The 12,944-nt window shown below is 38.7% G+C and overlaps 1 protein-coding gene across 1 annotated transcript; it reads right to left on the bottom strand.

Annotated features, from left to right (window-relative positions):
* Positions 1–6,903: 6,903 nt before the first annotated feature.
* On the bottom strand, positions 6,904–11,989 carry LOC128219492 (uncharacterized). Its single transcript, XM_052927299.1, has 3 exons — positions 11,435–11,989; positions 10,513–11,295; positions 6,904–7,101 (listed from the first exon to the last, which is right to left on the bottom strand). The coding sequence occupies exons 1-3, from the start codon at positions 11,987–11,989 to the stop codon at positions 6,904–6,906; spliced, it is 1,536 nt and encodes a 511-aa protein (XP_052783259.1).
* Positions 11,990–12,944: the final 955 nt, after the last annotated feature.

Genomic DNA, 12,944 nt, shown 5'->3' with positions numbered 1-12,944 from the left:
GAAATGTAATTTTTGCAGAAGCTGTTCAGGCGCCTTTTAGCGTTATACATAGCAATGTGATTTTTTGAGTAGCGCCATGTTAATCTAGGTAAAATTTGCGAGAACACAACTATGGTACCAGGTAAGATGTTGCCAATATTATCTACCAGCATCTTAAAATGCTTTATAAACTCAGAAATTTTTATCCTTCCAATATCATTCCCGCCGCAATGCATAATGATCATGGCTGGTGGCTGGCACATGTTTACGCGTTTCAGAAGGTAAATCTTTCTTTCCATTTCCTTAATGCCTAAGCCCCCGTAACCCTGCCACCACAACTTGCATGACTCCATTTTCAAGTTAGGATCAGACATCCACGCATGCATGAACGCGTTCCTGACGATAGATGACCCCACAACCCATACGTGCTTAGGACAACCTAAATATGAAAGAATATACAAACAAACTTAAAAATTGTTTCCGATCAATTGAAAGTAATCAACGATATGAGAGAAATGATCAAATCATAGGTACTGCGAATTCTAATGAAACAGTATACATGTACTATTAAAACCCATTAAACTTCTTCACATGCCAGATAGTAGTGCAGCCTAACGGAACGGCGGTTATTACTACACACTAAATTAAAACGTTAATTTAAACAGGGCAATGACTGTGTGTTGCCGGTTTTGATGTATGATTTATAAGCCTCTGACTTCCATCGACCCGCGGCCTTAATAATGTCAACAGGGCAGCCTACCAAAGCGGCGGTTGTTGCTGCACCTATTCTAAATGAATGTGTATTATATTTAGAATACTCAATGTTTAATGTAGAGAGGCACTTTTTCAATATAGCTGAAAATTGACCGCGTGTCAATGGTTTGCCATCCAGATGACAGAGCAAGGGGCCTCTGATTTTGGGCCGTCTAGCAATAAACTGCCTCATGGCCAACACAGGGCATGTATTCTTAGTAGCCTTCGGGATTTTGATACTATGGCCACGGGATGTTTGGTCTGTTTTGGAACCCCTTATATTCACAATGAGAGCATTTTCTGGCGAGGCCAAAAACACGTCATCAATTGCAACTACCCTATTTGTTAGCTCTTGTTTTGTAACAGTGATTTCACCAACCCGGAAAAAGCCAAAAAAAAGCTAAGCTGAAAGCAGCGGATAACAACTGGCTTTCATAATGATTGGTGGTAACAAAAGGTAATACTCCAATTATTTTTTCTAGCAAGCCCAACGTTATAGGTAGCCTTGTTCTAGAGGGCGGTTTGCCTTTTTGGATGCCATTAAGTATACGATTAACAATGTAATTTTCTGTGGCGTCTGGGTGACCGAAAAGCTTGCATTGGCATCCGACCGCACATTTGTAGAGCTTAATGGTATTGTATGTTAGCTTTTCTAAAGAAAGGTATGACAAAAACATGACAATATGATCGACCTCCGGTGGCCAAGTATCCGGGTATTGATACGGAAATCGAAAATCCCGAAACCTTTTAAGCCCTACATTATATAACTCCAGTGTGTTAACTGACAATGACGACGACATTAGTCGTCTTCTTTTATTTCTGAGATCAGCGACAGAAAATTTTCTGGCAGTTGTTCTTGGCGAGTAGCTAATGGTGCTAGCCGGTGGAATCTCTGCCACTGTTTGCGTGAAATGGAATCAGCAATTTCGTTTGCATGTGTATCAATGTGCATTGCCTTAAAGAAAATATTAAACTGCATGCATTTCAAAACAAATCTTCTCACTAGCTTCATGACCCGCTTTGACTTTGCTGTTTGCTTGTTTATTATAGAGACTAGCGCTAAATTATCTATACGAAAAATGATTCGCTTATTTGCCAACAGCGGCGCCCACAAGTAAACGGCTAAAACAACTGGGACCATTTCGAGAAATGTGATGTCCTTCATGACATTAGCTTTTATCCAGTGATTGGGCCATTGAAAGAAAGCCCACTTGCCGTTGAAAAAACACCCACAGCCCAACTCAGCGCTACCCGCACTGTCGGTAAAGAGTTGCAAGTTTTCATTTTCATACCAATCCTTTTCAGAAATGGGACAAAGACCGTTAAATTCTGACAAAAAACTAAGCCACATAAGAAATTTTTCGCGCATGCCTTGCGTTATCCTTAATTTGTAAAATTTAATTTCCAATCCAGACATAGAGTCATAAAAGCGCCGTAAAAAAGCTCTACTCGAGCGAATAGCTTGGCCAAAGAAACACAATTTTCCTACCAATGACTGAAGATCACCTAATGTGATTTTTTTCTTGTTAACATAACGTGACAGCAAGGACTTCAATTCCTCAATTTTAACGAGTGGGATCCTTATAATAACTTTGCAAGAGTCGATCTCAAGGCCAAGGAATATTAAAACAGTTGTGGGTCCTACGCTTTTCTCTTCATTTATCGGGACACCAATTCCGTTGCAAATTGTATGAAATGTTTTTAGTAATATACCACAATCGTTTGTTTCATCGGGCCCGCCAAAAATAAAATCGTCTTGATAGTGGTCAAGAGATGGTAGTCCTGATAATGATTTTACAAGCCAATGGATAAATGTTGAGAAAACCTCAAAATAGAAAGGGGCGCAGCTGACACCGAACGGAAGATTAAGGTCGATGTATATTGCCCCTTGTACTTTCATTCCCAGTAAGTTAAAATCACACGGATTAATAGGCAATAGCCGAAATGCTGATTTTATGTCTCTTTTAGCCAATAAGCAATTTGGGCCTAAATCGAGAATCATATCAACCACCTTATCGAATGACGTTTACGACACAGTTTTAATTTCATCTTTAATACCCCAATTTATACCACCGGTTTTTCTCGGAAAGCTGAGATGGGTAATAAGACGGTGCCCTCCGTCCGATTTTGGGACGAGCCCTAATGGCGAAATATGGAGATCTGAAAAGGGTAGCTCAGTGAAAGGCCCTGCCATTCTGCCTGCTTGAATTTCTTTATTAATTTTATCTAAAACAATTGCCGGATTAACTTCAGCGGACTTTAGATTTTTTGAGTCAAAGAATTTCTGCTCTCCATAGTATCCTAGCTCGAAACCATGTTTAAAACCATTTTCTAATAACTTTGCGTGCTCTCTATTTGGGTATTGTAAAAGAAAAACCGATAATTGTTCAACATTAATAGGTGAGTAGCCAGGGGATTTTAACTTTTGATATTCAATAACGTGGTCTGCCTGATTGGGGGAAGCGAGAGTACTGCTTAATGGCGGAGCGGAAGTAACCGCGGTTGAAAGCGGGCCGCGCGTGATAGGCTGCGCCACGGAACTGTGCTGGGCCACTGTTGTGACTATAGCCTCTTCCATTTGAAGCACAGTACCTAGAAGGGTGATGATTGTTATATATCAGGCAAGAATGTTGATATTTGCATGCTGTGTTGTAACATTGCCTGTAATTATAATCAAAACATTTGGTGGAATTTTGTTTTCCTACATTATTCACGACAGCGAGTGACGGGCCCATAGACAAAAGCCACAACTCATTGTCAATTTTACCAAATGAAAAGCTCAATGGGTCAAATGAGAGGCGCATTCTAAATTGCTGGTCATATTCGAGCCAGCCAAGTCCAGCAAATTTCTTAGCTGCCAGCCTTATATCTCGCCCGTATTTCAGCAACTCTTGGGTTTTATTAGGGTGAGCGGTTAAGAATAAAGAGCTATATACAAAAAAGGCGTCGGTCCATTGTTCAATGTTTGATATTTTGGACGTATTTGGTTTGGCTCTAAGCGCAATTTCGCCGTTCGGGCCTATTGATAATTGTTTCACATCATCTAGAGCGCTTACGGGTTTATCTTGGTCTAAAAATTGAGCAAAATCGACATAGCTACCAGAAATAATCTTAGATTTAATGGAAGCCGACACTGAGTCTCCCAAATGGCTGTGTATGCTTGGCGACATAAACATGGTTGCATCCTGCTCTAAAGGTACATTAACTATGGGGGTTATACCTTGCTCACAATGTGCCTGATTCACCAAGGGCGTAGTAAACTCCGGGCTCTGGCTTTGGGCGGCCTGCACGTCCGAATACCTCATGGGTAGCGCGTCGCTGTATGATGTGGCACTAAATGTCGCGGCGCTGAGCCACGTGGCTGGCAGGCGGTGCGTTCATGGTGTTCACCTGTGTGCACGTGGACTGTGTCCCTGTTACCGGCGTGGCCGTCTCGAACCTGGCGCGCTTGGCCGTCCGCAGCTCGTGTATGATATCGCGAAGATCCGTCTCAGACATGTCAATAAATCGAAAAGAAGAGTAAACAAGGAAATGACCCTACCCCTATTTTGAAATGACAGCATGATTAACCATTAGCGAGTAAATCTATTTTAACCACAGCTTATATCACTTACAGTTCTTATAGTTAATATTTACTTTATGACAAGGCCGGAGCCACTAAATCACTTTTGCATAATAAATATACTTGTCCCACACAGTTATAAATTTTATTTTCCCCTGAGCTGAAAAGATGCATATTGAAGTCAAGTATTGAAAACAAAAACCCGAATGACAGAACGCGTCCTCTCAGCTCAGATAATTAAGCGGGAGTTATCATTACCATACAGCTTTACAGTAACAAACCAAGGTATAGTTACGTAGTATACCGGTGACCACGTGCGCTCTGTCAAAAACAGCTGAGCAAATATCGATCATGACTAGACATATGAAAACCAATAATAATGTGAAGCCGATAAATATTACATATCACTTATAAAATTAATTTTGACGAAGCAATATAATTAATATCAAATAGTTGTAATATATTTTTTTTATTTTTTTTTAAATGACGATGAAATTAATTCCATAACTTTTAACACACCTTGTACTGACGATGGCTTGATTCGAAAGAAAGCTTTACCACAAAGGATTATTACTTGTAAAGCGAGAATTTACTTGACCAATAGAAATTTAGAAGAGCGATAAACAACTCATGCGAATTGACCCTACGTTGACCTTCGGTTAATAACAACTAACATGTCAGTTGTTGATAACCTCGGTTACTCGACATGAGTAACCGGAATCAATGACTCTACTTTAACGAGGTGTATTTGTTTATTTTTTAAATTCCATTGTTTGTTGATTTACAGCGCCACCTAGCGGACACGTGCTATTTGGCACAAACGTTGCTGAAACCGTAAAAAAACATAATTTTACGCCTTTTTTTATATAAAAAAAAATCGGAATATAATTCATTGTATGCTGAATAAATAATCCTATAATTTTAGTTCTAGTATTTAAGAAGAAAATTATTGATTTTAAGTCTAATGACGAAAAGCCTTCTATAAGGAATCGCCAAAAATAGATACCCATCGGTGAATGTGACGTATTTATTTCGAAAACGAACTCGGGTAGGGTAAGTTTTTATTATTTCATAGGAAATGGCATAGCATAATGAATATAATTATGTAAAAACAAAAAAAATTGACGGTGAGGTAAATTGCTGAAAGATATAAGTATTATAAGAAAATCGATAGAGTTAGCGTGATTTCAACGCCACCGTCAACGTCAATATAAAACACGTCAAGTAAGTGAGGCCATGGGTTTGTTTGATGCATGAGAATAGTCGTGGAGTGAAACGTTAAATTCGTCCATAAATGATAAGTAAGAAAGTCAGAAAGTTAGTAAGAAAAATAGTAAGAAAGTCAAATTCTTGCTACCTGAAAAATATCTACAGAATTGAAACAATAATTTACGGCTTGTATGGAATGGTTCGTCAAAAGCGATGGAACCCTTTCTTACATCTACCTGTTTACAGGAAGTGAAACAAAAGGTGTTGAACATCGAACGGTTAGCGATGGACGGGGATTCAACCACGTTTACTTGCGTGAAGCGGTCTTTATTTCCAGATCTTAAAAAATCAAATGATAGAAATCATATTGTCAAAATTTTCGGAAATTGTATAAGCTGAATCAAAACACAAAACATTATCAAACAATAACAGTGCCCATATTCAGAAATGCTTTTCCTATGGAATAAGTCAAAATAAGGGCAACGCACATGGAATAAAGACCAGTTTAAACGCCCTGTCCGCCCACATGCTCAATGAACACTCGTCATGCTGCCCAACCTGGTGTAAGTCTCTAAGTACGAGAATTACCGGCAGGCGCACATACTGCAGGGTACCGAATTGAAAAAAAGATTTCCAGAACGTGATGCACGGGTACTAAATGTCTCATAGTTATGATAATCAGTTTCGTAAAACGAAGTTTATTTAAACCTGAAATGTTTTATGTTAATTTTAGCCATCAAGACTCGTGAAAAAAGATTTATATTTTGAATCGACAGTATTTAATCTAATAATTAAAGTGACTCGCTCAAATATCGTCTTTGACGAATATTATTTTCTGCGTTTGTGTGAAACGAATTAGAAGAAAGTTGTTTTCCCTTGTAATGGAATAATCGCCAGGTGGCGTTTTATATGCGCGAGTGGTTTATAGGCACGAGTATTTCGTGCGTATATGAATGTAAAGGCATTCAGCGCTGGGAAGCCGATGCGCTCACATCGACACAATTGATTGTAAAATTTTACAAGCAAATGTTTAAGGTGCAATTTCATCATATGAATGATCTTTTTGTTCTCACTTGTACGAGGTATGTTCGGAAAGTTCCCGGATTGAAAGCATTCCTTTTGAACGGCTCATTGTATTATAATGAAATTAAGTACAGATTTACTACATCTTTTATTCCATTTCACTCTAAAATTTCGATTCCATACATATAACAGTAAAAAAGTTACAATAAATTTAAAACATGTACCAACAATATGGCGGAGCAACCCGACGTTAAAATTTATAACGTCAACGTCAATTCAGTTTACTCTTTCTCGAAATAGCGGCCATGTGCTTGCACGCAACGTTCATGTCTCCTGACCCATGATGTGTAAACATTTTGAAACCATTGTTTATCAAATTAAGACATAATTGTCTGCACGTGACAACGTAGGCTCTCGAGATCGTCGAATCGGATTCCGCGTAGCTGGGCTTTGACGGCCGGGAAAAGCGCAAAATCAAGTGGCGCAAGGTCTGGGCTGTAGGGCTCCAACCTGCCGATCCCGAGAACATCCAGCTCCAACTCTGTGTACCGGGCCCTGTGCGCTGGGGCATTGTCCTGAAACCACATTTCATCCGTTGTGATTATTCTTTGAAGAAATCTGTCCCCTTCACGTCGATAGGACCTCAAAAAGTTCAATGATTTATTCAAATCAAAGTTTGGTCTCCAAACGATTTCTTCAACTGTATCAATGTTTTCGACGGTGAAACATCTAAACTCTGGAGAAACTGTATCACGACACGCTGTTTTTCAATAATTTCGCGTTGCATGTTTGCTTTGAGCTCCTATTTTGTAGTTTGTTTTGCGAGGCGGTGTCTGTTCAAATGACGTCATGCGTATTTTACTAATGACGTCATGTTGTGGTTCGACGTCAAGATGACGTTTCCCGCGTTTTTTAACGTTACAAAATGCGTTTAATGTGAACATTATAGGAAAATATACGGCTTGCTCCACAACAGCAAATATTATGTTGCTATGGATACAATATTTTAAGAATGTATTGACTTAGGCGAATGTCCACTTATTATCAAAATGAATATATATGTGTCTCAACTTGGCCGAAGTTTCAAAGCTCTACGTTGAAATATAACAAAGTTATTGGTACAGTCCGGGAACTTTCCGAACATACCTCGTATACATAGCGTTGTAATTGACAATTGTATATGTTGATTTAGTACCTGACATGAATCATATAAATGATATGCATTTTATACCTAATTGTTAAAGAGCTTATAGGTGATGAGGCCCGACATCTAGTGGTACGATACAAATCCTGTAAATCTGGATGACAAACGGGCAATAGGTTTCTGAGTTTCCCCCAGAAGGAGGGTTTTATCTCAGTTTTTCCTCGACCAGTCGACCACGTCTGTAAGCTCCATTTTTGTCAGGCATGTTGTTAATAAGACATACTTTGCTCATGTTGAAAGTTCATGCTGTATGTGTTAATCGGTTTCCCAAATCGCTTCACTGAGACTTCCAAAATTATACCATTAAAAAGTATTGATTTTGTTGTTTTCTATAGGATATGAGGTTATAGAATGGAATTAAGGGAACCACAGTTTTCATTACCGTTAATAACGCGATTGAAAAATTATCACGGCTGTGGTGTTGCGTGATTGACACTTTGTCACGTGATGTTATCAATGTATCCTTAACAGGTCTACATATCCAACATTTGTTAAAGTTCCGGTGGCCGTGTGAACTAAGCGTATGTTTTCTATTTTCTTCTTGACTAATCTGGCGTTGGTTCAAACCCCACTAACCCAAAATACTTTTTTATGCTATAACTGTATTTTTTTCTGCAATATCGATATCATAGAGTAAAATAATGATAACAAAAGTGTTTTCAGATGCTATACTGGGAAAACTAACTTTTTGTCGAAAAAAACGAGCGAGTCACTTAAGGTTGCATTGATGACTAAATATCAAATTACAATATGCCTGCAATGATTAAAGTTTCAGGTACACAAATGAGTGTATGCTGGAAAATCTAGCCCATTTGCAAAGTACTAACGCAAACGAGAACATGAATCACATGGTTGCAAGGAATGCGCCAAAATATGTCACGTATTGAGAGTCAGAGAGCCTCGACTTCCGGGTGTCCGTTGCGGTAGCGCAAAAAAACGGTTATAATAACTGTATTGGCACTTCTAGTGGATGCATATCCGGCGCCCGCCCCCAAATCCCACCATGTCAACATGTTGTAAAGATGATGCAAATAATTACAACACAATCGCTGATTCAGGTGGCGGGGAGGCACCCGTCGCCCCCACCCCATTTCCCCAAACTCAAACTTTTATGTCAATATTGGAGAGAAAAAGTAATGACACGTTCAATAGGTAGTACCACAAAACACCGCTGCCACACTTAAAACAAAACAAAGTCGATTATGAGAGAGGGCGCAATTCAAAAGGTTACACCCCTCTTACGTGTAATCCTGGAGCCGCCCCTGCAACATTTCAAAATAAATCAGCAAAACTGCATGGATGCTAGAAGCAGTCTATAATTACTTACTTCACGCCGCTATACCGTTAACTTCACGCTGCTAGGCCGCTATGCCGCTAACTTCACGCCGCTAGGCCACTAACTTCACGCCGCTATGCCGCTAACTCCAGGCCGTTAGGCCGCTAGGCCGCTAACTTCACGCCGCTAGGCCGCTAACTTTACGTACATCATTATAAGCCGTGCTTTCGTTTAATCCGTTTCAATATATCCCCGATCGTGTATACAATAAGATAATATATGATGCTGATATCTTGATGTTTGATATATTTGTTGAATAAAATGTATGTAAACTAATACATTTGATATGAATGAGAGAATAATAGGCTCAAACAATACTGAAATAGTCAATATCATTTCTACAATGAAATTAATTTCAATTCAGACGCCAGATTTGTTTTGCGACGTTCTCGTTTTTTAGCGGGAATAAAATTAATTTAATTAAGAATCGATCATGGCTTATGATTTAATCCCAGTTTTGAAAGATTCATACAAGCCGTAAACTAGTGTTTCAATTTTGTAGATATTTTTCTGGTAGCAAGAATTTGATAATCTTACTATTTTCTGATATTCCACTTAGTTCTGATACTGGCAAATATTAGATTAAACAATAAAAAGATACATAAATAATTATTCCATCATTTATGGACGAATACAAAGTTTCACTCCACAACTATTCTCATGCATCAAACAAGCCCATGGCCTCACTTACTTGACGTGTTTTATATTGACGTTGACGGTGGCGTTGAAATCACGCTAACTCTATCGATTTTCTTATTCTACTTATATCTTTCAGCAATTTACCTCACCGTCAATTTTTTTTTGTTTTTACATAATTATATTCATTATTCTATTCTATTTCCTATGAAATAATAAAAACTTACCCTACCCGAGTTCGTTTTCGAAATAAATACGTCACATTCACCGATGGGTATCTATTTTTGGCGATTCCAAATAAAAGTCTTTTCGTCATTAGACTTAAAATCAATAATTTTCTTCTTAAATACTAGTACTAAAATTATAGGATTATTTATTCAGCATACAATGAATTATATTCCGATTATTTTTTTTTTAATAAGAAAAGCCTTAAAATTATGTTTTTTGCGGTTTCAGCAACGTTTGCGCCAAAAAGCACGTGACCGCTAGGTGGCGCTGTAAATCAACAAACAACGGAATTTAAAAAATAAATAAATATACGACGTTAAAGTAGAGTCATTGACGATTGTTTATTCCAAGTTTCATTAAAATCGGCCGATATTCATATTTTTCGGAGGAACGTTCATGTACCTTAAGTATCTTTTAGGCTTTTTTGTCGTTGGTGTGTTTCATTATTTTAGAAAAAGTTAAATTACTTCTACGTAACATTATACAACACATGTTTATTTATAACTGAGCTGGACAATTCTATTTTTATTGTATTATTTTAAACAGTTTCATTTTCCTCATTCCACTCTCACTGTTGGTCACGGCCATTCTGGAACCGTCCCTGGAAACGGTCACGGCCAACGGAAATGTCATGTCGACGTTACATGACGCCAATATGTCCCCGTCGGGCGATATCTGGATGACGGAGTTTGTCTTCTCACTGCAGACAAACACGGAGTCATCGGGACCAACGCATGCGTCTCTCGGTTCCCGTATCGAGCGATCTTTTATCTTTGTGTTTTTGCCGGTCACGGTGTTGAACATGTAAACTGTGTGATCATGCCTGTCCGTAAGAACAAGTGTATCCCCATATGGTATGTAGGTACATTTACTTTCATCAATCTCATACGACCTTCCAGGAAACTTGACGTTGTCAAAGTCACTCTCATTGCCGTCCACGCCGATCATCCTGGCAGGCCTTGGGTCGCCATGAGTGTTCACTACGAATGTGCTGTCGTTCAGGTGACAGATGGAGAAGCAGTTGGTGGAAATTGTCAGCGTCTTCATCAGCGTGATTTTGTGGTCAGTGCCCACTGTCAGCAGGCAGATGGTTCGGTCATTTACGGTTACTGCAATATTGTTATCAGAGTAAGAAGATACGTCATTGGGATATGTCTTACATTTATAAAATGCATCGAACCTCTTCAGTGTGTCACTCAAGATAAAACATTTCAAGTTGTAGCCATCCACGGCGACAATCCTCCCATCTGGCAGGAAGTCCAGTCCAGTAACAAACGGCTGCTTTTTGTCGTCTCCTGTCTTCACGATCTCTATGGTTTTTAACAGCTCTAGACTCACCGGCCGTTTTTTTGACTTTATTCCTGTCTGTAGAGGTTTTTGCCGTCTTGATTATATCGTCTTCATTTAATGATTGTGTGTTTGGCTCTTGTGTTTTATTTATTAAAAATAATGCTGCATCAGTACTTTTTATTTCTAAAATGAATTTGTCGACTTTTAGTCCCACTTTGACGGTGTAATCATTCTTCAACAAAGTGTTCAGTGTTTGTGATGCCTTGTCTTGCGTACTCTTGAGGATGTGGTTTAGAATGAATATTTCCGTTTCCGTCCCATTCTCGCGTACGCTATCTGACATTGCCAAGAGCGTGTCCAGATCTTTCTTCAGGATTTCAGCCGCATTTCTCCTCGTATTTAGACGTTCATTTTCATATGTGTTATGGTTTGTTATTTCGCTGACAATTTGCGCCTTGGCTTTCTCAATTTTCGTAAATAAGTCTTCTTTATAAAAATCAATTTCTTTTACGATTTCTTCCACTCGCGAAATGTTGTTCAATTGATCCTCTTGGCATTTCATTATTACTTCTGAGGCAGTGATAATGGATGCACGTATCTTTTTCCTCTCATCCTCTTTCACGTTCTTAGCTATGTTTGCTATTTCGTGGATATTGTCGCATCTCCGATGACGAGGAAATGCACATATTTCACAGAACAATTCTGTATGGTCTTCACAGTGATACATAAACGCTCGTTTATGTTTGAAACACTGATCCAGTCCCTTCATATCGACTATCGGCTTGACACAGGCTTCATGGGAAGCAACGATTTGATGTTCATCTACGTTCGTTATGTATATCTTGTGTCCATCACAGCAGGCATCGCTAAATATTCCTTGCATGTATTACAGAATAATGAAGCCACATCCGACCTGTTTCGCCGACGGCAGGGCCCACACTTGCTCCCGGTCCTTTCACCGACGGCGTCACTACCAAATTCTAGAAGTGTTTCAGCTAATCCGCCGGTAGCCATAGTATTCTAGCTAAGTAACACCCCCTTTGTGTAACGGAAAGTATGACGTTTCATGTTCTCGTACAGTATTTTAAAGGTCGATTATTAGATAGCGTAACCTACTTAGAAAGATGATAAGATAAATTAAACGAAATTTCTGGCATGTAACTGGGTTGGCTTTACCAATTAAATTGTATGTAATGGGTTGCATATATTTGAATTAAAATGTAAATAATTATAACTGCGACAGAATATGCTTAATGTTGCCCATATGTGCATTTAATGATTCAATACTACTCCGTAATCACGCCTGGTAATCGCAATCAAAGAGTCCTTTAAATATTTATATCAATCTCATCTGTATCTGATCACGAGCTATAATCGCGCTCAAGGGGCACTAAAACGTTTGAAGCTGCCTCATTCATATTTATTCACGGCTGGAAATCGCACTCAATAAGTACTCAAAAAAATAAAGATCTCAGTACTAGTCAATCACGAATAGGAATCGGACTCAAGAAGTATCAAACCATTAAATGATATATTATCACACTCCCGTCACGCCTAGGAGATGCGTGCATTATAAGTATGTTTTTATATCGTCTATTGAAAACCAGAACATTCTATCTGACCAATTTTGCAAAAATCACTTTTTTGCATTCTTAGATCCAGAAAATGCGGATACACATTGTCTCAAAATTTCAGACCTATATACCAACTATATCAAAAGTTAT

Source organism: Mya arenaria, chromosome 15, assembly GCF_026914265.1.
Source record: "Mya arenaria isolate MELC-2E11 chromosome 15, ASM2691426v1".
Classification (NCBI taxonomy): Eukaryota; Metazoa; Mollusca; class Bivalvia; order Myida; family Myidae; genus Mya; species Mya arenaria.
Note: the sequence above shows the minus strand (reverse complement) of the source record. Positions and strands in the feature narration are given on the sequence as shown.

Excerpts from the sequence above, each read along its gene's own strand:
- LOC128219492 (XM_052927299.1), bottom strand. The coding sequence starts at position 11,989 with ATGAAGGGACTGGATCAGTGTTTCAAACATAAACGAGCGTTTATGTAT. Across the intron at positions 11,296-11,434 it reads AGAATGATTACACCGTCAAA|ACAGGAATAAAGTCAAAAAA; the intron begins GTGGGACTAAAA and ends AAACCTCTACAG. Across the intron at positions 7,102-10,512 it reads GGGACGGTTCCAGAATGGCC|GACAATGCCCCAGCGCACAG; the intron begins GTGACCAACAGT and ends ATGTGGTTTCAG.